The sequence below is a fragment of the Leopardus geoffroyi genome, chromosome A1, assembly GCF_018350155.1.
Source record: "Leopardus geoffroyi isolate Oge1 chromosome A1, O.geoffroyi_Oge1_pat1.0, whole genome shotgun sequence".
In the NCBI taxonomy this organism is placed as follows: Eukaryota; Metazoa; Chordata; class Mammalia; order Carnivora; family Felidae; genus Leopardus; species Leopardus geoffroyi.
This window is the reverse complement of record NC_059326.1, coordinates 10,343,118-10,365,692: the sequence shown is the minus strand read 5'-3', so window position 1 is coordinate 10,365,692 and position 22,575 is coordinate 10,343,118. Positions and strand designations below refer to the sequence as shown.

At 45.9% G+C, this 22,575-nt stretch overlaps 1 protein-coding gene across 3 annotated transcripts in view; it reads right to left on the bottom strand.

The window, feature by feature from the left end:
* The window catches only part of B3GLCT (beta 3-glucosyltransferase), a 121,464-nt gene that overhangs the window by 81,346 nt on the left and 17,543 nt on the right, over positions 1-22,575 (bottom strand). Inside the window, exons 3-5 of one of the 3 annotated variants that reach the window (XM_045471393.1) lie at positions 14,389-14,428; positions 14,144-14,280; positions 8,086-8,195 (exon numbers count right to left, since the gene is read on the bottom strand). Coding sequence is in view for 1 of the 3 variants with exons in the window: in XM_045471313.1 (XP_045327269.1) it covers positions 8,086-8,195; positions 14,389-14,428 (150 nt within the window). In the remaining 2 variants the exon portion in view is untranslated. The remainder of the gene's footprint in view (positions 1-8,085; positions 8,196-14,143; positions 14,281-14,388; positions 14,429-22,575) is intronic. The other 2 variants (XM_045471313.1, XM_045471467.1) reach the window with 2 other exon arrangements.

Here is a 22,575-nt window from a genome sequence, read left to right as displayed (position 1 = left end):
ATTCCCCCACCCCACCCCCAGAAAAAAACTCATAAGCGTGTCCCACCTCTGAACTTTCTTTTCTGTATTTGCAGGTTGCCTTAAAAAGAGAAAAATAATGTATCTGTACTTCTGCCCATATTTGTCTCAGCGAGAACTCGGGACTCCCCTGTCTCCTGCACTCACCCCTACAGGGGCTGACTTCCCCACTCCCCACTCAAAGTGGTTCCCCAACCAAGCACGACCCTTGTCCTGTGCTATGTGTGGCTGAGCTCACACTTGACAGTCTTTAAAGCAGTGTCTGCATCTTCGTTTTACTAGAACCTACTAAAAACACCACGATGATGCTTTGTATTCTGTCCTTTATTGTTTCCAATCTAATCTTATTTTGAAAATTCCTTCGGAGAACAATACTGGTTTCTGTAACGTTAGGCAAGTGTTAACACCTAAGGCTTCTGAAGCTACTGTAAAAATGATCATGGTCCAGGATCCCCTGGGTTTCCTGGGTCCCAGGTCCCAGAAGGGAAAAGACGACTTTCAGAGGACCGCCTCTCCACCAAAACATAAACACAAGATACTCCCAGAGTGTCTTCATCAGAGGCTAGGATATGTTCCCACTTCAAGTAACAAATGTGTGCGTGTGTGTGTGTGTGTGTGTGCGCACGTGCACACACACACACACAAGTATTTTCACACAAATGTCCATTCAAAAAGGAAGTTTCTTAGGTTCAAAAAACAGACGTCAAATCATAACACACACACAACACAGATGCTATGCACATAGTAGGCATTTAACAGGAAATACTGGTTTCGTTTCCTGATTAAGAGATTTCCTGATTAATTAACTTCCTGATTAACAGACTGTTGCACAGACTCTCCGTACGGGTTTCTGTCAGCCTCCCCTCCACGTGGCTTTTTGACTGTGCACCTCTTTAAAGAGCCAATCTTTGGGTAACTTCACTTTATCCTTCCATCTGTAATGCAGGGAGGAAACGAAAAAATCTAAGGAAAGAAAATAGACTTCTTCAAAGTCTGTACCCTCATATCTACAGATCTGCATTTAGGAACCCCCTATTCAACCACATCCCCCATCTCACTGACTTTATTTCCAATCTCGCTACACATCTCCCTGTGAACACATCTTTACGCATCACCCAAACTGCTCCAAAAATCCCAGCTGCCACCTGGCATCTTAAAAGTAAGCCTTCCTGGGGCGCCAGCCGAGGCTCAGCGGGCAAAGCGTCCCACGTTGGCTCAGGTCATGATCTCGTGGTGCGGGGGGAGGGAGCCTCACATCGGGCTCTGGGCTGACAGTGAGGAGCCTGCTTCAGAGTCTCTCTTTCTCCCTCTCTCTCTGCCCCTCCCCCACTCACGCTTTTTTTTTCCCTCTCTCTCTCTCTCTCTCTCAAAATAAATACACTTTAAAAATAATAATACTGGGGCGCCTGGGTGGCGCAGTCGGTTAAGCGTCCGACTTCAGCCAGGTCACGATCTCGCAGTCCGTGAGTTCGAGCCCCGCGTCAGGCTCTGGGCTGATGGCTCAGAGCCTGCAGCCTGTTTCCGATTCTGTGTCTCCCTCTCTCTCTGCCCCTCCCCCATTCATGCTCTGTCTCTCTCTGTCCCAAAAATAAATAAACGTTGAAAAAAAAATTAAAAAAAAAAAATAATAATAATACTAAAAGTAAGCCTTCCTGACAAGTTGTCTTTGTCTTCCAGTGCCAGCTTCCATGCTCTGAACTGACATCCCTCCGGCTCACTTTCCCCTTCACTCTCACATGAGTTGACACACCTTCCATCTTTGTCCTCTCAGGCTTCACGTGTACAAGGAAAACTATATTAACGTGTGCTTTTTACATACTGCTCTACGGCTTTGATGGCCTCAAACGGGCACCATCGTTCTAAAGGGCCCTGCGTATTGTCTAGAGATGTCCTGTTACATTCGTAAGTACCCAATACAACCACAGATGTCCAATTAATAGTTGTCAGATATTTTTAAATGCTTATCTTGGACTTCTCTTACCTACTTAATGATACAGTCGTTTCTACCACGAAACAGTACCATCTACCTCGTAAGTGCCGCAAAGAGCTAGCGTACCTTTTCGAACCCTTCACTCCACGGCAATCAAGAACGGCACTCTGCTCAGAGACGAGCACTTGGTGAAGTCTGCAGTCTCAGCGATTAGGAGAAACACATAACTATAAACCACAGAGCCATGATAAGCTGCATCGTAAGCGTCAACACTGGAGACGGGAATGATAACCCACGACGACTCGAATTATTTTAGCCGCAACCCCCGGTACAGCACTAAGTTTCAGGCGGAAAGTTAGTTTAGGCTCCTGGTTTTATATTCACATTTAGATGAATGAAAAATGTTTGTGTTTTTAATAAGACCTCATTTTAGCCCCTTGAGGCAAAACAGGGGCAGGTAATGACTTGCCAAAGCAAAGAGAACAGCTAGAAGCAGATGCATAATCACAGAAACCATTAAATTTTTGCACCTTAATTTTTGGCAGATTTTGTAGTCAAGTGCAACCTGACAAGAGTAATGGATAAACAGCAGTTCTAGACATCTGGTCGTGTGGGAGGAATAGATATTTTGGGCTATCAGATAAATATTCAAATGATAAAACTTACTGTTGATCCCTCCCTCGGCAAGCAACTTTTGTGAATGCTCATGGTGGGCAAATCTCTGGGGAACCTGAACACTGCACGGTCCAGATCCCAAGTGACACGAGGGCCCCAGACATGCTGTTCGGTTAGAGGTACGGCGCACGCCTGCCAAACCGTGAGACTGACCCCTCCACGAAGGAGCGAGCAAGCTCCCCATCACAGTGCTGGGGAGGTCCTGACAACCTCTGCCTTAGACTCTCCTTTTCTCCCCTTCCATGGCTGATGAATTAGCTGTCAATTCTTTCTCAAGAATATGTCAATTTCGAAGAACAAGTCCCAGCTCAATTTTAAGCAGGGAACCATACCTGCCTCTTAAAGGGGCTTTGCCCCACCCCCCGTGTTTTGTGCATCTCGACATTCAGTTCTCTGAATTTAACCTATTGCTTGGTGTTCGTGTAGTTCTAGATCAGGCAAGCTCGCCATTGCCCCAAGTATTGTCTGTAGACCCTATGTTAGCTGTCAACAAGTCTTTGGATCTTTAAAATTCAGCTTTTAATCACATACGTGGCATAAAAAAAAAAAAAAAAAAAAAAAAAAAAAAAAAACCTTATAAGGAGAAAAAAATGAACCAGTATCAGGTCCAGTTGCAGACTCTAAAATCTTTCTGGCCATTTCAACTACGAAAAGGCTGGATCTTAGCAGCAAACTAAATCCAAGTGTTAAAAGTTTTGTCAAAACTACCTCAGTATTCGTAGCTGACTTCCATCCTAGGAAAGAGTTTCAGAATAAGAAAAATAGACTATCTTACAATTAAAGGGAAGCTTCTTTATTGCTTTAGTCTAGACTCCATTTATTATCACAGAAATTAAATGCTGGAAAAGAAGGGTTTGCTTAATGATGTTGCTTAATTACGGGTCTTTAAACGTAAAACCAACATTGCCACCTAGTGGCAGTCGAAGGCACCTACTAAACATGTCTAAAACTGCAAATTGTAAACGTAAAGGACAATAAAAATTAAGCATAAGCAAACTGAAAACACAAGCATAAATTAAAGTGCTAGAAGAGGTATATGCTTCCGTGAAATGGAACTGCTTTCTAAGCCTTAAAAGCTGAGAAAAACGTATCCGTGAAAATAACCGTTCCTAACACTGTCGGTGTGTGGCATTTCGCTAGGTGCCACAGGGGGAGACAAGAAGAGGTACAGAGGTCTTGCCTCCCTCCAGATTCTGAAGGCAGGACAGATGCCCCAGAGGAGAAAGGGCACTGCGGGGGAGCCCATGCGGAATACCAAAAGAGCACCCCAGAAAGTAGTGCCCGTGGATGAAAACAGCCATCATGGTAGACCAAGGTTACCAGAGAAGACACGGAGGAGAGGCTGTCAAAGTAACAATAATAATATTCCGCCTTACAAAGGAGGCAGGGGCACCGGGGGGGGGGGGGGGGGGGGTGTGTGGCTCAGTCGGTCGAGCACCTGACTCCTGATTTTGGCTCAGTTCGTGATCTCACAGTCGTGAGGTCAAGCCCCAAGTCGGGCTCCGCACCGAGCGTGGAGCCTGCAACTTAAAAGGGAGGAGGCCCTGTCACAGGCTACGACATGGATGACCCTCTTGACAACATTACCACACCAAGTACAATAAGCCAGTAAAAAAAAAAAAAAAAAGACAAATACTGTAAGATGCCACTTATATGAGGTACATAGAGCAGTCAGATTCACAGAGACAAAGCGGAAGTAGGTGGTTGCCAAGAGGTGAGGGAAAAGGAAATGTACAATTGCTGTTTAGCGGGTATGAAGTTTCCGTTGGAAAGACAAAAGTTCTGGAAGTTGGTTACACAACGTGAATGTACTTTACAGTACTTAAAAACGTTCGCGGGCAAATTTTATGTTATTTTTTTTTTCTTACCACAATGAAGAATAACAATAACAACAGCGTCTGCGACGGCAAAGCACTCTGGGTGTGGATGCCTCCCTCGAGGTAAGTGCGCAGGCAGGACAGGCGCACAAGACGAACCCAGTGAAATGGACATTTTGAGACCCTCTCTTACAAGCTCTGTCTTGGGAACAGGGTAGTATTGATCGCTGTTTGAAAGGCTATTCCTTCAGGTTCCCTGACATCAGACAACGCACCTTCTCTGTGTTTCACGCACTCCTTCTGTCTCCCCAGAAACTGCTCCCACTCTGCCAGGCCCCCAGATCCTGGTTTTTCCCAGGCTCCACTGCTCCCCTGAAAGCAGCAACTTCAGGCTTTCAGCTACTACCTGGGTGCGTTCCCGATTCCAACTCCACCACCTTCGGTTCAAAGGTTTCTCCTGAGTTTAAAGCGAACAAAATCCAGGCTCGGGCAGCTGACACCTCCACCTGAGACTTCATCTATAGCAACCGGAAGTCATCTGCACCCTGCAAACCTGCCAATCCCATCCTCCACCTCAGATGGTAGCCCCGTCCCTCCACACCAGACCTAGCGGGGCACTGGTCCTGACGCCTCCTGAGGCCTTCGCCCAAACTCCCCGGGTGTGGCTTCAAATCACCCCCTACTGCCCCCACTCCCACCAGCTCCACTCCTCACCCCCGGCCCGGCACTTCCCAAACTGCCTGTGACAAAGCACCAGCAGCGGTCTACACCCCCATTTCGGGCCACGTTAGCTTGGATGGGTCCAAGGACCTTAGATTAGGCTCCTTGCCCCGGTCTTGGGTCTGCTCAGCTGCCTTCCTCACAACCACCAGAGTGACGGCTTTAAACGCAGACCCAACGGGTTGAGCCTAATGGCTCTCCCTGCCAGTCATGTTCGCCCAGGGGGTGCTTTCAGTAACAGTGACTGCGGGCTCCTCCTGCGTGTACTGCCATGTCTTGGATCTCTAAGAAACACTTCTCAAATGCTCAGAGGGCATCCTGAGAGGTCCTGAGAAAGGTCTGGGTCCTTAACAGGACACACAGCTCCTCTGTGGTCAGGTCCCTACCTGACTTTCCAGGTTGGCACCCACACTGCCCACCTCCTGCACGACACGCTGCTGCCTTGACCTGGCTGTCGACAGAGAAAGCCTCCCGGCTCCCTCTCCCCCTCCTTAACCACACTAGTACCTCATTTTTCATTTACCTGTTTTTATCATGCTGTGGAAAGAACACTCAACACGGGCTCTGGGCTCTTACAACTTTTAAGCGTAGGACGGAGTACTGCCAGCTGTAGGCACGATGCTGGAATGCGAGTCCTTGATGTGTAAACAAAATCCTGACTTTAGCGGAGATGTCACTTTGTCTCTTCTTCCTTTTAGTGATTAGAGCTCCTTGAGTTTTGAGTGGACCCAAAGGCCACCAACTAGATATTACCCTTTCCAGCCTCAGTGTGCCATGGGATTATGTTCTGGACAATGGTATGCAGGGGAAATGATGTGTACAACTTCAAGGTCACATCCCTAAAAGGAAACTGGTTGTCCTCCACACCCTGGAATGTGAATGCAGTGGGGGTAAATCAGTTCCAACCATGCCAGGGAGGACAAGACACCCCAGCCCCATGGGAAAATAAGAAAACAGAAGGAATCTGGAGCTGAGCTGCCCACCCCCAGCCCACCCACTAACTCAACCATTCGTGAGGGGAAGTGCATCTCCACCTTCCTGAAGTCATGGCCATGTTGTCTGTGTTAAAGCAGTCCAGTGAATTTCCTTCTTCTTTTCCACATGGTCCCTCAAAGACTCGCTCACCCATGAGATCACATTTCCCTCGCCCCAACTCAGACTCCATTTCTTTACTCATTTCCCTACACTCTAGTTTCACTGGGAGAGGTCAAATAGCTATTCTAGTTAATAGGAGAGGGGGTTTGACCATTATCAATTTAAGAATTAACAAAAAATGTTCAAATGGATAACATAATCTACCTAAAGTAAGTTTTAATCTTAATTTGTTCAATTTCCTCTGGATTCGATTCAACTGCCCTATGTTGACCTGCCCTCTAGGTTTAAGGTGCGACGGAGGAAGCAAAAGCCGCATCACCGGGAGTAAAAGGGGGAGACACAGAATCTAAACCACATGACTCTGCCTCTGTAAGAGGGAAGGTATTTCTGAGAGCAAGGACACCTACGGGCACGTAGGGATACACATGCTCTTAATTCATATATGAGTAAGCTACACATAACTCTGTCCTGATGTCATCACTGCTTCTACGATTTGGGGTAACTGCCAAGGCCCGACTGAGCAAAATTCCATTAACGCCTGCCTGGACCCAAGTGAGGGATTATTCAGGCTACCGATTCCCCATCCTCCCCGCCACGGCCTTGGCTTAGCAGCTCCACTCTGCCTTTACCAGAGCGAACGGAAGACCAGTCGAGGTTGCCAGACGTCTGCCTCTCTGATGAAATCAGACAAGGTTTAGTAGAAGAAAATCTCCAAAAGTTGGGTTTCCAGACAAGGAAGAATTTTAAACGCATCAAGCTGCTCCTAGAGCCAGTTACCAAAAAAAAAAAAAAAAAAAATCTGCTTTTGGCACGTAAGTCTTTGTCTCCCTCGAGAAGGTACAATGCTCCAAGTAGGGAAACGAAGGACCCGTCCTCACGAGGATGCTGGGAGGTTGGATGAATTGTATATGTAAAGCATTTAAAGATTAAGCACAACTAAACCTTATTCTCAGCAGCGTCTCTGCCTTGAATCCCATTAAGGCTGCTAATTTTTCCATTGATATTTCCAATCCTTTATTTATCCCAGCACCCATCAACAGAAAGAAAGCACATTTCCCGTCAAAGCGATGCTGAGAGAGCCGAGGGATGGCATTTATCTACAGACAAGCACTTCTGTCTTGAAGGCCATGGTAATGCAGTGTGGCGAGTAGGCTTGGAGGAATTTTTTTTCTTTTTTTTTTTTTTTTGCTCGGCTAAAGAAGAAAGCACCTCTGTGGGAAGAGAAGGTAGGTCTTCCTTTACTCAACCTGCCAGCATTACTCGTAACAGCTTTAGATTCAGTTCATGCCTATTTTAAATATTATTAAAATGTACCTGCATGGGTCGATCTTTCTCTTCTTAATCCTTCTTGGATATTACATTACAAATCAACTCAAAGGCTCAATTAATGATATCCAATTAAAAAAAGAGATTAAGAGACTCACGGAGGAAACATCACACTAAGGTTAATGAAAATGTTACTTCAACATGAAAATTGCCTTAGAACCTGGTACTAAAATTTTGAACATTAATTATCTCTATTTTAAGCCCTGCTTTTAAAATGTTACTCCTTCCACTTCTTTTTCTCATACTTTATGGCAAAACCACAACAGTCCTACACAATTACCTAAGTCTCTTAAATTTAACAAAATCAGAAAAATTTAGAAGATGATGCTTGGAGCATTCGGAATTAACTAGAGCATTTTAAACACCAGTCAATATTAAATAGGCAAAACAAGTCAGACGAGTTATTTTCATCTGAACGAAACTAATTCTCTATAGATGGAGTACTTTGGAAAACACAAATGTATCAACAAAGAAGGAGCAGACATCCCAGCCATCACTACCTACCTGTGTAAGATTTGCCGCTTGCTTTAAGATGCTTTGTTTTAACTGTTCTGCTCTCTTTGCATGAAAAGAATTACTTTGACTCTGGATGACAAATACAATTCCTTTTAAATCTAGAACCAAAGGAAAAAAAAAAATTTTTTTTTCAGGTATTTATTTTTCAGCAACTGAAATAAACTTAAAAACAAGGCAAGCCTTCAGGCTATAAACTCTTGGGGGGGGGAATCGATTTAAATGTAATCACAGTGGCAAAATCTCTTTTTACACTGATCTCTGAAACATCCTCCCTTAGAAGTGAGCAGGTTAAAAAAAAAAAAAAAAAGAAGTGAGCAGGTAAATGAGTTCGCTGTCCTAGATCAAACCCGTGGTAACAAACCGTGAGTCCGCACCTGCATCTGTCCAAAGAATGACTATGAACGTGAGAAAGTATGAGAATGTCTAGAACACTAGCCTCCCCAGCAGCTGAGAATCTTGCCTACCATGAGCCTTCCAAAAACTTCCACATTATCCTCCATTGTACTGTTGCTGTTATGGGTTGAAGCGTGTCTCCCAAACTGCGTACGCTGGAGTCCTGATGCCCAGGACCTCAGAATGTGACCTTATTTGGACCCAGCTCTTCACAAAGGTAATCGAGGTAAAGTGAGGTCGTTAGTGGAGGTGCTCACCTGATCCTATTTGGTGAAAAGAGGAAATGTGGACACAGACGCACGGAAGGAAGATGATACAAAGCCACAGGGAGAAGACAGCCATCTACAAGCCGAGGAGAAAGTTCCTCAGAACAAAGCAACCCCTGCCCGCCCCTTGATCGGAGACTTCTACGCTTCGAAACTGTGAGGCAGATTTCTGCTGTTTAAGCCACACAACTGGCGGTACCTCGATTCAGCAGCCCTCGCAGACGTACGCACTACCTCAAGAATATTCTGGATGACTCTTCAAGGTGACATTCACCAGTGGCTGCTTCTGTCCCATGAGCTCACAAGAGCTTGCAAATAAATACCTCAACAATCTCTACCCTGCTTCACGAGGCACCTAGGCCGAATGAAGTGTTATCTCCAGGAAAACAGCCACAATTCCACAGCAGCAGGGCGTTAGCAAGAAGCGTGGCATAAAAGTCCGTCTCCAACAACACTGGAAATATTTGCCAGCCGTCTAGAGACTCACCTCAGGGCGGCCGACTTTCTTGCAACGGCTAGCAAAGTAGGAAACCTCGCACGCTAGGCCCACCTGACCGGGGACGACTATCGGAGGTCTTGCCAGTGAAGAGGGTTGCTCGTTCCCCACGGCGGAGAAGCACGTGAGGTTCTGAGCTTACAATAAAGCAACACATAGAAACGGCCATTGTGTGTTGGCAGAAGGCAGACTTCACGTAAACTGCTGCCTCCAGCCAGGTTTACAGCAACGAACGTGGTGACCTGACCCCCGCCATGTGCCTCTCCCTTTAACAGCTTGACTCAGGGACATAATCTGGTTTTAATTTTATTCCATTATATTTTATTGCTCTTCTGTTCAGTTCTTTAGTTCCACTCATTTATTCACTCACTCCGATATTCATACAACAAATAGCTCCACAATGAGCCATCTAGATCCTAAAAATAAGCCAAAATGCTCTTTGGTTAAGACTCAATAAAAAATTTAAAAGGAAATGCTCAACAACCTACTGAATATGACCTAATTCTTTTACTTTAGGAATTTATATACATATGAACATTCCACATACCTACCTCTATTTCAAATCAGCTTCTTGGCTCTATAAATAGGACACACAGATAAGCCTTAAACGGGTGTCTTATATTTCAACTGAAATGTAATTTTCAATCTACTACATCTGAAACATTCATGTAAGTGACATATCAAAAAAGGGGTGATAAAGACTTGCTTTTGTTAAAAATGGAATAAACTTCAGAGAATGATTTTTGCAAAATTTAATAGGGCTGAAGATGCACATTCCCAATGACCCAGAAACTCCACTCCTACTAATCATCCTTGAGAAACTTGCATATGTGTAAAAACAAGGATACAGGACAGGAGAGCTCATAGCAGGACGGTGTAAAAGGAAAAAATTTGAGGCAACTCAAAACCCGCTAACAAGATACACAAATTAGAATACTATACAGCAATAAAAACTGCATCGATCCAGATGGATATTATAGATGAGTCGTATAGACTGAAAAAAAAAAAAAAAACACAAAGGCACAACCATATAAATCAATGGTTTGTGAAAAGATACACACAAATATATAGAAGATGGATATATACTATATAGATGCATATATATCATGTATGATGTAAAAATATAAAAGATTACATGAGAATGCTATAAACACCATATCAAGATAATAGTAAAAAAGCTTCAGCTGTGTTAGGAGTATTTTATTCCTTAAACTAGGCGGTAACCACCTGGATATCATTGTATTAACTCTTTGTAGCTTCCTGTATGTTCACAATAATTCATAACAGAGGTTTTAAAAGAGCAAATCCATCTGCCAAAACGTTAATCCTGCAGTAACCAACTCCTGCCATTTCTTCTACCAGATCAGCAAAACTCCCACGGTTCCCACAAAAGACAACAGTTCCTCCATGTGGAGAAGAGGCTTTGCAAGAAGAAAAAAAGTGAGTTATTCCCCTCTGCTTATGCCCGAGTCGTGTGCTACGAGCTGTATTTGTTTTTTCTGCATCTAAGAAATCATCACCTTCCTTTGGCGCATGCCTTGATCACGCACGCTAGGTGCACTCACCCAGCAAACATCTCGAAGCCTGTACTGAGTGCGAGGCTCTGGCACACAGAGGTGAGCAAACACAGTCCCATCACATCAGGGCCTGAGTCTAGCGCAGAAGGCAGAAGGCAGCCATTCCAATACGGAGCCAAGTGCAAAACTGAGGGAGCACAGAGGGGGGGCACGTGCAAGCAGAGCTCCTGGAAAGGGGCCCTTCCTGAGTTCCCTTTAAAATGCAGCAATTTTCAGGGGCGCCTGGGTGGCGCAGTCGGTTAAGCGTCCGACTTCAGCCAGGTCACGATCTCGTGGTCCGTGAGTTCGAGCCCCGCGTCGGGCTCTGGGCTGATGGCTCAGAGCCTGGAGCCTGTTTCCAATTCTGTGTCTCCCTCTCTCTCTGCCCCTCCTCCGTTCATGCTCTGTCTCTCTCTGTCCCCCAAAAAATAAATAAACTTTGGAAAAAAAAATGCAGCAATTTTCAGAGCACCTGGGTGGCTCAGTCGGTTAATCATCCAACTTCAGCTCAAGTCATGATCTGACGGTTTCACGGGTTCAAGCCCCGTGTCAGGCTCTGTGCACTGACCGTGTGGAAACTGCTTGGGATTCTCCCTCTCCCTCTCTCTCATTCACACTCTCTCTCTCTCTCTCTCCCTCCCTCCCCCCCTCCCACCCCCACTTGCACTCTTTCTCAAAATAAGAAAATGATTTTTAAAAATGTTTTTAAATTTAAAATAAATAAAACGCAGCAATTTTCCACAGACTCGGACACAGAGGGTAGCAGACCAGTGGCAGAGAAGGAAGTGGGGTTATCACAGGGCCCACGGCCCGCCTTATCTCTGCAGCATCAGGAGTAGGTGAATCTGTCAAGCATTTCTGAGAAAAAGATGAAGGGAACAGTCCACGATAAAGTTAGAGAGGGAAGCTGGGTCTAGAGAGGGAGGCTGGCTCAGCCAGATCTCAAGTGCCACACTAAGAGGGTGGAGCTAGAGATTAACAGCTTTCAAACTGGGGAAGGGCCACAGAGCCATCCGGGATCCCAGAGAGTGGGGCCTTCCCAGAAGGGACAGGGACACTGTGTCCTGGGGATGCCCCAAGAAGGAATGGGAGGACCTTCCCGACAGAGGGAACAGTGAAGGTTGGGGACAGCAAGGGGAATTATGGCCCTGAACACAGTAACAGGTATGGCTAGGAAGTCGGATGCATATGGGGCAGTTACTAGTGAGGAGACAAAAAAGTAAGGGTCTACCCAACCCAGTTCCTAAAGCCCTGTTAATAATGAATGACAGAAAATCAATGACATGCCATTCAGCCCCACCTCCATTCCAGGAAAAACAAACAAACAAACAAACAAACAGGCTAGCACAGTTAGGTGCTGAAAATCACTTGTACACTTAATTTACTGATGTTCTTTACAGCAGCTGCAAGAAATGTTTTGCTGACCGAGATCCTAAGCCCCCCAAACTGGGTCACATTCTGGCTGAGTCCAGACCCCAGGGCCCACCTTGGCCGCGGTCTTCTCTGCCTGTGCTGCCCCCGCTCTCCGACTCCTGAGCTCCCACTGCCCAGTCAGTGGAGCTAAATAAGACAATCCTGCTAGTTCCTTATCACTTCCCTTGAACCTCTCTGAAGTCACTGCCATCAGCAAACGCCGTCACAACTCAAGACGGATTGCCCTTGCTCTCCTCCAGGAAGGTACAAGAAATGGGTTGTCCACTCAGTGCCTGACAATAATGAGGGGCATAGTGGTCTAGAAAGGAAGAAAAGGAAGTCAGTCAAGGCTAGGAAAGGACCATTGCGGTTCTGAGACCAAGGGTGAGCTGCAGAGCATTAAGGAAAGGTGACAGAACCAAGGAGGTGGTCAGAGAAGATCCCTGAGGGAGAAACCATCATTCTTCGAAGAAAAAGCAAACAAAGGTTCTCTATTCTTCAGCTGCTGAGCACCTATCACGTGCCAACCGCTCTACTAAGCGCAGTCTTTCCTGGTCAGACGTCATCTAGAAACACGGATTTCATGGTGACAGGAAATAGCGTGGGGTTCTTCGGATACAAGCGAAAGCACTAGAGACCTTAAATACGCACTCACGCGCGCGCGCACACACACACACACACGTGCAGAGCCACTCCAATTGTGTTTTACTTGGTGAGAATGACGTTCGCCCATGAATCTACTGACGAGGCAGTGAGCCCAAACAGAAAGCAGGCCTCCTTGCCCTGGGAGGAGGCCCTGGGAGTCTGCTGCGACTCTGATCCTTCTGGGAGGGCTGCTTTTGTAGGCCCCCCACCCGGGGCCTGCAGACCCATGTTAACCCTGTGGGCAAATAAGCCTCCTGGGTCTTGTTCGGACATGCTGATACCAAGGTACGTATCACTACATTTGACCACTTGTCATAGCAAGGATGTTGACTTACTTATCCAGGCAACTTCCCCTTGGCACTTTCAAGCCCATGTTCCAGACTAGCATCATTAGTTCATTTAATAACCATTTTCTATAAGGAGCCCTATCAGCTCCCATAGAATAAACCAATGCCCAACCCACAAGGGTTGACAGCTGACAGAACATCTCCACGTGGGGAGGAGTGGCTGAGCCATACAGGGTGTCGTAATACAAAGAAGAAAAGGCAATGACCCGATGTCGCTCCTTAAATATGCAGTCTCGGAGCTGAAGTCTCCGACCCATGCCCCCGTGGTCCCCTGCATGCCCGGGCCCCAGTACAGGCCATCCTGCCCCTTCCACCCGGGGAGCCTCTCCTGCCATCTAGACCCTGCAGAGCCCAGCCCCACACAAGGCAGGCCTAGAGAGGAAAGTGTACCCTTCCCCTCCTGTCCAAGGCCCACCTTGTAGGTCTCCATGGCCTACCCTGGGATGACTGACGTCAACAAAGTTCACACCCTTTGGGAAGAGATCCAACATTCAGACATCAGTCCTATGCTCTCACACTGAGGCATATTTCTCACAGCTGAAGAAGAAGAAGGAGGAGGAGGAGGAGGAGGAGGGGGGGGGGGGAGAAGAAGAAGAAGAAGGAGAAACTGATGTCGTGGTTACATTTTTGAAGATGCTTACAATATCCTGAAAGGGAGGACAAAATAGGGTGAACACGGGCCGGGATGGAAGTGCAGGGGTGTCCACAAAGTCACAGGTCGCTGCTTCTGCGCCAGGGTTCTCGGGATGGGTTTGACAGAAGTGATTGGCAAGCTAACCTGTAGGGGAAACAGTGCCTGCACGTCAACAAGTGACTCTGGCTCCAGGCCGAGGTCAGCGGGCCTCTCACATCAGACACCGCGCCCTGCTCACCTCCGCGGCCCCCACAGCCGCCACCACGCATAGCCGTCTGCCCTCACTGGAAACTCACCAAATGGTGGCCAAGGACATCAAATCTAACATACGAGCTGTCGTTTCCAATACAAATCACGAGCCACTATGTCAATCTGAAAAGTGTTCTCCCCGTGTCTTCGGGAGAGACCAGAACATTTGCACAGCAATCTTCACCTCATAAATAAAATCAGAAGGAGAAATTCACTTCACTGAAATATAATTTATAAGAAACGTACCTGGGCACATACTCATAAGTTAAAAAAAAAAAAAATCATTACTTACCTACGTCACTCTTCCTTGAGATACCACCTTTCTCCAAATTCTGTATTTTAGACAAAAGAGAAGAAGGTAAGTCAGGTAAGTCTCGTCGTATACCATAGCTAGCAAAACACCAAATACATATGAACGGCACGCAGCAACATTTGGGGATGACGCGGACGACGAGAGCTTGACAATGCTCCTTAATGAAACAGACGAAAACTTAGGAGGGAGGGAACAGCAACGACGTACTTCTGCATCCTGGTGGGAGCCTCCTACGGGGCTACCCCTTTTCTACGTGATTTTGGGCAAGTCACTGGGGCTCTTGCCTCCTGTGTAAAATGGAGCTAACACTTAACTGGTTCCCACTGGTCTTGGGAGAGTTCACTTAAAACCCCGTAAACTCAAAAGCATGGCAAACCAAACAGAGACCGTATCAATGCCGCCAGTGTGTGTTTCCCATGAAGAGGACCTCCACTAATTATGGTATTTATCATCTCGTGGGCTCAGACGTACTGTCATCCAGAACATCACCGCCATGTTCTCTCCCACCTGAGGAGCAGCACTGGGGGCCTAAGCAAGGCCCCAGGGGGCACTCAGCCTTTGGTTCATGAGACTTCAGGAGCACGGAAGGGGCTTCTTAGAGCAGAGCTCTGGACATAGAAATCTGGACGTGAGCAAAGAAATACCTGTTCCTGATCCCGGGTAGATCAGGGGAGGGGTTCCTGAAAGATTTCTCTGATGGGGCTCCTGGGTGGCTCAGTCGGTTAAGTGTCGGACTCTTGATTTCAGCTCAGGTCATGATCTCATGGCTCATGAAACGGAGCCCCACATCAGGCTCCGCGCTGACAGCGGGGAGCATGCTTGGGATTCTTTCTCCCACTCTCTCTGCCCCTCCCCTGCTCCCCCAACACACACACACACACACACACTCTCTCTCTCTCTCTCTCTCTCTCTCTCTCAAATAAACATTAAAAAAAATATTTCTCTGACAAAGTGCAAAGCGTAAGCAGCTAAATCTGCCATTTTCCTTGTCTTCTCCAGCAGACAGGAAGGAATTTTCTCTCTAATTGCCCTTTTCTGCTTTCGACTGCCATTTGCTATAATTATAACAATTGGACAGCGGCAGACATCCTTCAATTTTCTTCACAGACTGCAACGAGAAACGTAAGCCTTTGCCAACAAAACTGGGAACACTTTAAAAGCCAAGATACAGCCACACAGAGATGTATCCTCTCAAAACGCCGAAGGGACCATGACAAGAGACAGGGAGGAGAGAGAGCAAAACACAGGAGAGTGTCTACCTTTGGCAGCATTTCCTGAAATGATCTTTGTCTCAAGAATAGAAATACCACTGAGTGGAGAAGAACCCCATAGTTATTATGGACTCATTTGTTATTCCTCGGGATCCAGTGACACATCACTTAATCTTGATAAAATACAGACGTTTTGGGGGGAAAAAGCCCTAAAAAGTGCTGGAACACTTAAGCCATTTCTCTACCTGTGCTGAACCAAAGCCGGGTTATCATAAGCCAGCAGGTATAGACTCACTGCATCTTCCACACGCTCTCAATGCCACCGTTGGCCAGGACAACAGCCCGCCCCTGGAGAAGCAGCACCCGCCTGAGAACCAGACATGCTACCCGGCTTTCACCCTTAACCTGCTGCCCACCCCTCGGCCACAATGCCTGCTCCACAGCTTTGGCTGGCAGATGAGGATCACCGAAAATTCGAAAGTTTCGATCTGAAAGTAGCACTGGAGTGGGTAAAGAAAATATGGCGTAGACGCACCACGGAATATTATCCAACTTCAGAAAAGAAGGGAGTTCCGTCACATGCTACAACACCAATGTGCCTTGAGGACATCATGCTACGTGACATAAGCCAGACACAAAAAAGCCAAGTACTGTACGATTCCACTTCCGGCGTAGTCCGATTCACGGAAACGGAAAGTAGAAGGGTGGTTGCCAGGGGCCGGGGGATGAGAACAGAGAGCTGTTTAATGGGGATGGTTTCAGTTTCGTGAGGTGAAAAGAGACCTGAAGGGCGTTTGCACAGACACTATGAATATACTTCACGATACTCAGCTGTACACTTAGAAATGGTTAGGATCGTAAATTTTACGTTAGATGTATTTTGCCACAATTTTTAATGTTTATTTACTTTTGAGAGAGACAGAAAGCAAGGGAGGGACAGAGAAAGGAGGAGAGAGAGAGAATTCCAAGCAGGCCCCACGCTGTCAGTGCTGAGCCCAACTCGGGGCTCGATCACACGAACCGTGAGAACGGGACCTGAACTGAAACCAAGAGTCGGGCGCTTAACCGACTGAGCCACCCATGCCCCTACCATAACTTTTTAAAACAGAGAGCATCAGCGATGATCCAATCCAACGCTCCCCTTTTAGAAAGGAGACAACAGAGCCACAGAACCAGGATGAAAACCCAGGTCGGTCTTCTGAGTTCTTTCCAACGTTCATTTCTTACACCCACGTGATGATGCACACCCTGTCTTCCTCCAGAGATGTTTCCTCAAGAAACATGCACCAGGAAGCCACTCTGGAAAACAGTGTGGAGCTTCCTCAAAAAATTAAAAATAGACCTACCCTATGACCCAGCAATAGCACTGCTAGGAATTGACCCAAGGGATACAGGAGTGCTGATGCATAGGGGCCCTTGTACCCCAATGTTTATAGCAGCACTCTCAACAATAGCCAAATTGTGGAAAGAGCCTAAATGTCCATCAACTGATGAATGGATAAAAAAATCGTGGTTTATATACACAATGGAGTACTACGTGGCAATGAGAAAGAATGAAATATGGCCCTTTGTAGCAACGTAGATGGAACTGGAGAGTGTTACGCTAAGTGAAATAAGTCAGGCAGAGAAAGACAGATACCATATGTTTTCACTCCTATGTGGATCCTGAGAAACTCAACAGAAGACTAGGGGGGAGGGGAAGGGGGGGAAAAAGTTATAGAGAGGGAAGGAGGCAAACCATAAGAGACTCTTAAACACTGAGAACAAACTGAGGGTTGATGGGGGGTGGGGAGAGGGGAAAGTGGGTGATGGGCATTGAGGAGGGCACCTTTTGGGATGAGCATTGGCTGTTGTATGGACACCAATTTGACAATAAACTTCATATATTGAAAAAAAAAAAAAAACACGCACCAGGTGAAAGCACCACGACACTCATGACAAGAGTCACCTTTAACAATAAACCGAAAGATTAAAAAACAAAACAAAACAAAAAAACCCTGAACTCAGTATTTCCCGAACGAATAACTTAACGCTGGAAACCTACTGGACATCCCACCACATCTCTTTGTGAAACCAAAGAAAATCGACCAAAATGACACATCTTTCCATTTGCTATTAAACACCGCAGCTCCAACTGGCTGAAAACAACAGATCGGACACGAGTAACCATTTTGAATGGCTCAATTTGTAAACTGTAAGAAGAAAACCTCCAAGAACGGTCGAATTAAGTGAGCTGAATGGATCCAAAACGGTCTTGAGCAATTTCCCCTCTGAGAAAGAAAATTAGACTCAATGAACGAACTGACAGGACATTTAGAATTCTGTCTCCAGTTTCCCCTCCTGAAAAGCCTCAGCTCTTCCTAGGAAGAAACACATGGTTCGTTTTAGTATCTCTGCTGCCACACATTTCTTACACTATCAGTATCAGTCAAAATGGGTTCACTGTCAAAGTGTTAGAAGTCAACTGAATTGCTATTCAGGTAGGAAAGAGATTTGTTACTAATGCATCTACCCCACAGACAGCTCCTACCCTAGTCGGGAAAAGACAAATCCAAGTTACCCTTTGACACAGGTTTTATTTGCTAAGTCACTATACGTTAGAACACTTGCAATCCACGCCCGTAATGCCTAGTTTATAAATCCTTCATGAAAAGACGATAAAACCTCCTCAAAATCCTTCACATCTATCGAATCTTTTCGGAAGAAAGGGAAGTCAAATGGCATCCTGTACCTGGTCACCACCAACCGCCACCCCCTTGGTCTTTTGAATAAATGAACTGATCAGGATGTGCCCATCAGTGGACTCGGCCGGAAGCCGGTTCTGTGTTTGAATTCTGCCCCCACCACTTACTAGCTCAGGCCTCAGTTTCTCATCTGTAAAACAGGAATGGTAATTACAAGACCTGCAGCACAGGGTTGTGGGAGTTTCATTAGGTAATATACTGCTGAGCATGGCATCTGCCTGAAGAAAATGCTCAATAGTTGTCACCTACTACTCTTTTCATCATCACCTTCATCTGTTTCACGTGAAGTCAACTTATACCATAAAAGAAATCTCACTGATAAAAGCAGTAAGCCCTATGGTTCCTCTTCTTACTTTGATTTGTTTAGGTTCAGCTCAAAAGGCTGCCTAAAATATTTCTTGCTGTCACATCAGGTAGGGTCTGGCACTGTTTTAAGTGGCGGACACATACACACACACACACACACACACACACACACACACACACACACACACACCATTCTCCTCCTCCTCCTCCAAACAGCTTTTTGATACAGGTCTTACTACCCCATCTTACGGATGAGGAAGCTGAGACACAGAGAGGGTCTCCATTGGGTATCAGTGTTGGAGAAGGGATGTGAACCACAGCGCTCAACTCTAACCCTACATCATACAGGACACAACATCACAACCACCACAGGGTATAAGTGGGCTAAACTGTGGGTTGAAGCCGGGACAAGGCCGTGGTTGAGGCGGTACCGTGGCCTGGAGCACAAGCCTGGGTGGGCAGGCTCCCCTGAAAGCTGAGGGAGGTCAGAATCCGGGTCAATGCCAGGGACCAGGAATCCAAAAGAGGAGCCTGGGCCCAGAGGTCAGCTCCCGGGAGGTGCAGCAGGGCACCGGCAGTACCCAGAATTTGGATGACAAGCCACCTGATGCCAACCAGTGAGTCTGAACATTGTGTGGGGCAGGCCCCCCCCCTGAGTGGGGCTGCCTGCATTCTAGAGAGCCCCGTCTGGGGCCCTGACGAAAGCAAGCCGTGCGGTGAGGGGGGATGGAAGGCGGCCGCCTCTGAGCAGCATGGCAGGGCAGGTCCCCGTCAATTCTGCAGATGGTGATAGACTCATGATCCCAAATGAACGTGGCTGTTGTGAAGAGCCTTCACTCCTATCTCCAGGTTCATCTACAGACTTTGGGTGACCTTGGACAAATTAATTCTTCTCTCCCAGTCTCGGGTATGGTCTACAGTAGACATTTTATCACTGCCTCTCCTCAGGGGATTAATGGCTTTTTTGGCTTCACAGCCTAAGCACAGATGGGGTTAATGGCATTTTTCAAGGGCTTTAATACCTTTGGATGAAAAATGACACTACGATGTAAGAGTCACCTTATTTTCTACCTATATTTATATACGTATTTAAGAAGAGGGATACATACATTTCCTCATTTGGAAAGAGGAGTTAAAAACCTATTTGAAAGTATATGCTAGAATTCTAAATTCATTACACAAAATTTTAATTCCCTAGTAATATTCCTTAGGTAGCACTTTAAGTTCATTACAAATGAGCTTGATTATTGCCACACACACACACACACACACACACACACACACGTTCTAATGCACACAGCTGTGTGCAGCATGCAAGAATTCAAGGATTCAGGAAAATTAGATTCTGACTTCACCTTTGAATTGCCACGTGACCTCAGTTAAATCACGTAACTTCTTTGAGGGTAAGTTTTCTCTGCTATACAGCATTCTGCGGTTTATTATGCTTTCCTCTATCATGCTTTGCAGACACTGTGGTTTTTTGTTTTGTTTTGTTTTTTTTTTACAAATTGAAGGTCTGTAGCAACCCTGCGTTGAGCATGTCTATCGGCACCATTTCTCCAAGAGTATTTGCTCACTTTGTGTCTCTGTGTCACATTTTGGTGATCCTCACGATATTTCCATTTTTTTTTCATTATTATTACACTTCTTAGGATGATCTGTGATCAGTCATCTTTGGAGTTCCTATTGTAATGGTTTTGGGATGCCAGGAACACCATGTAAGATGGTGAACTTCAAGGATGAATGTTGTGCGTGTTCTGTTTCCCATCTCTCTCCCTCTTCTCTGGGCTCCCTGTTCCCTGAGACGCAACAATATTGAAATTAGGCCAGTTGAGTCACCCTATAGCGGCCTCCAAGTGCTCAAGTGAAAGGAAGAGCTTCATGCCTCTCACTTTTAAGTCAAAAGCTAGAAATGAAGCTTCATGAGAAACGCATGTTGAAAGCCGAGACAGGCTGAAAGCGAGGTCTCTTGTGCCGACCATTCGCCGTGCTGTGAATGTGAAGGAAAGGTTCTTGAAGGACATTAAAAGTGCTACTCCAGTGAACACACAGATGGTAAGAAAGAGAAACAGCCTCGCTGATGTGGAGAAAGTCTAAGTGATCTGGTTAGAAGATCACACCCGCCACAGCATTCCCTTAAACCAAAGCCTACTCCAGGGCAAGGCCCTAACTCTCTTCAATTCTGTGAGGGCTGAGAGAGGTGAGGAAGCTGCAGAGGAAAAGTGTGAGGCTAACTGAAGTGGGTTCATGAGGTTTGTGGAAAGAAGCCGTCTCCATAACATAAAAGTTCAAGGTGAAGCAGCAAGTGTTGGTGCAGCAAGTTACCCAGAAGGTCTGGCTAAGATAATTCAGGAAGGTGGCTACACTGCACAACAGGTTTTCAGTGTAGACAAAAGAGCCTTCTGTTGGCAGAAGATGCCATCGAGGACTTTCAGAGCTAGAGAGGGGAAGTCAATGCCTGGCTACAAAGCTTCAAAGGACAGGCTGACTCTCTTGTTAGGGGCCAGTGCAGCTGATACTTAAAGTTGAAGTCAATGTGGGGCACCTGGGTGGCGCAGTCGGTTAAGCGTCTGACTTCAGCCGGGTCACGATCTCGCGGTCTGTGAGTTCGAGTCCCGCGTCGGGCTCTGGGCTGATGGCTCAGAGCCTGGAGCCTGTTTCCGATTCTGTGTCTCCCTCTCTCTCTGCCCCTCCCCCGTTCGTGCTCTGTCTCTCTCTGTCTCAAAAATAAATAAACGTTAAAAAAAAAAAAATTAAAAAAAAAAAAGTTGAAGTCAATGCACATCAACCATTGCAAAAATCCTAGGGCCCTTAAGAATTATGCTATCCTTACTCTGTCTGTGCTCTATAAATGGAACAAGAAAGCCTGGAGGACAGCACATCATTTACAGTAAGGTTTATTAAATATTCAAAGACCACTTTTGAGACCTACTGTTCAGAAAAAAAAAAATTACTTTGGAAATATTACTGTTCAATAAGGCACCTGGTCACCCAAGAGCTCTGAGGTGACATACAATAAGATGAATGTTGCTTTCATGCCTGCTGACACAGCATTCATTCATTCATTCGGCAGCCTATGAATCAGGGAGTCACTTTGACTCTCACGTCTTCTTATTTAAGAAACACAGCTCATGGCTAAAATCTTCAAGAAACAACAGGTGTTGGTGAGGATGTGGCGAAAAGGGAACCCTCGTGTACTGTTGGTGGGAATGCAAACTGGTACAGCCACTGTGTAAAACAGTATGGAGGTTCTTCAAAAAATTGCCTTGTGATCCAGCAATCACACTACTGGGTATTTATCCAAAGAATACAAAAACACTAATTCAAAAGGATATGTGCACCCCTAGGTTTCTTGCAATATTGTTTACAAGAGCCAAATTATGGAAGCTGCCCAAGTGTCTAACATTAGATGAATGGATAAAGAAGATACACACACACACACACACACACACACACACACACACACACACAGAGGAATATTATTCAGTCATAAAAATAATGATATCTTGTCATTTGCAACAACATGGATGGAGCTAGAAAGTATAATGCTAAGCAAAATAAGCTAGTCAGAGAAAGACAAATACCGTATGATTACACTCATATGTGGAATTTAAGAGATAAATGAACAAAGGAAAAAAGAGACAAAGCAAGACTCTTAACTATAGAGAATAGAGGGTTGCCATAGGGGGCGGGGGAGGTGGGTAAAACAGGCTAAGGGAATTAAGAGCACACTTATCTTGATGAACTCTAATACATGGAATTGTTGAATTGCCACACTATACACTTGAAACTAATACAACACTGCATATTAACTACACTAGAATTAAAATGTTTTCATTAAAAACAAAAAAAGAAAAAGAAAAAGAAACACATTCATAAGGCTACGGTTCTCACAGTGATTCTCT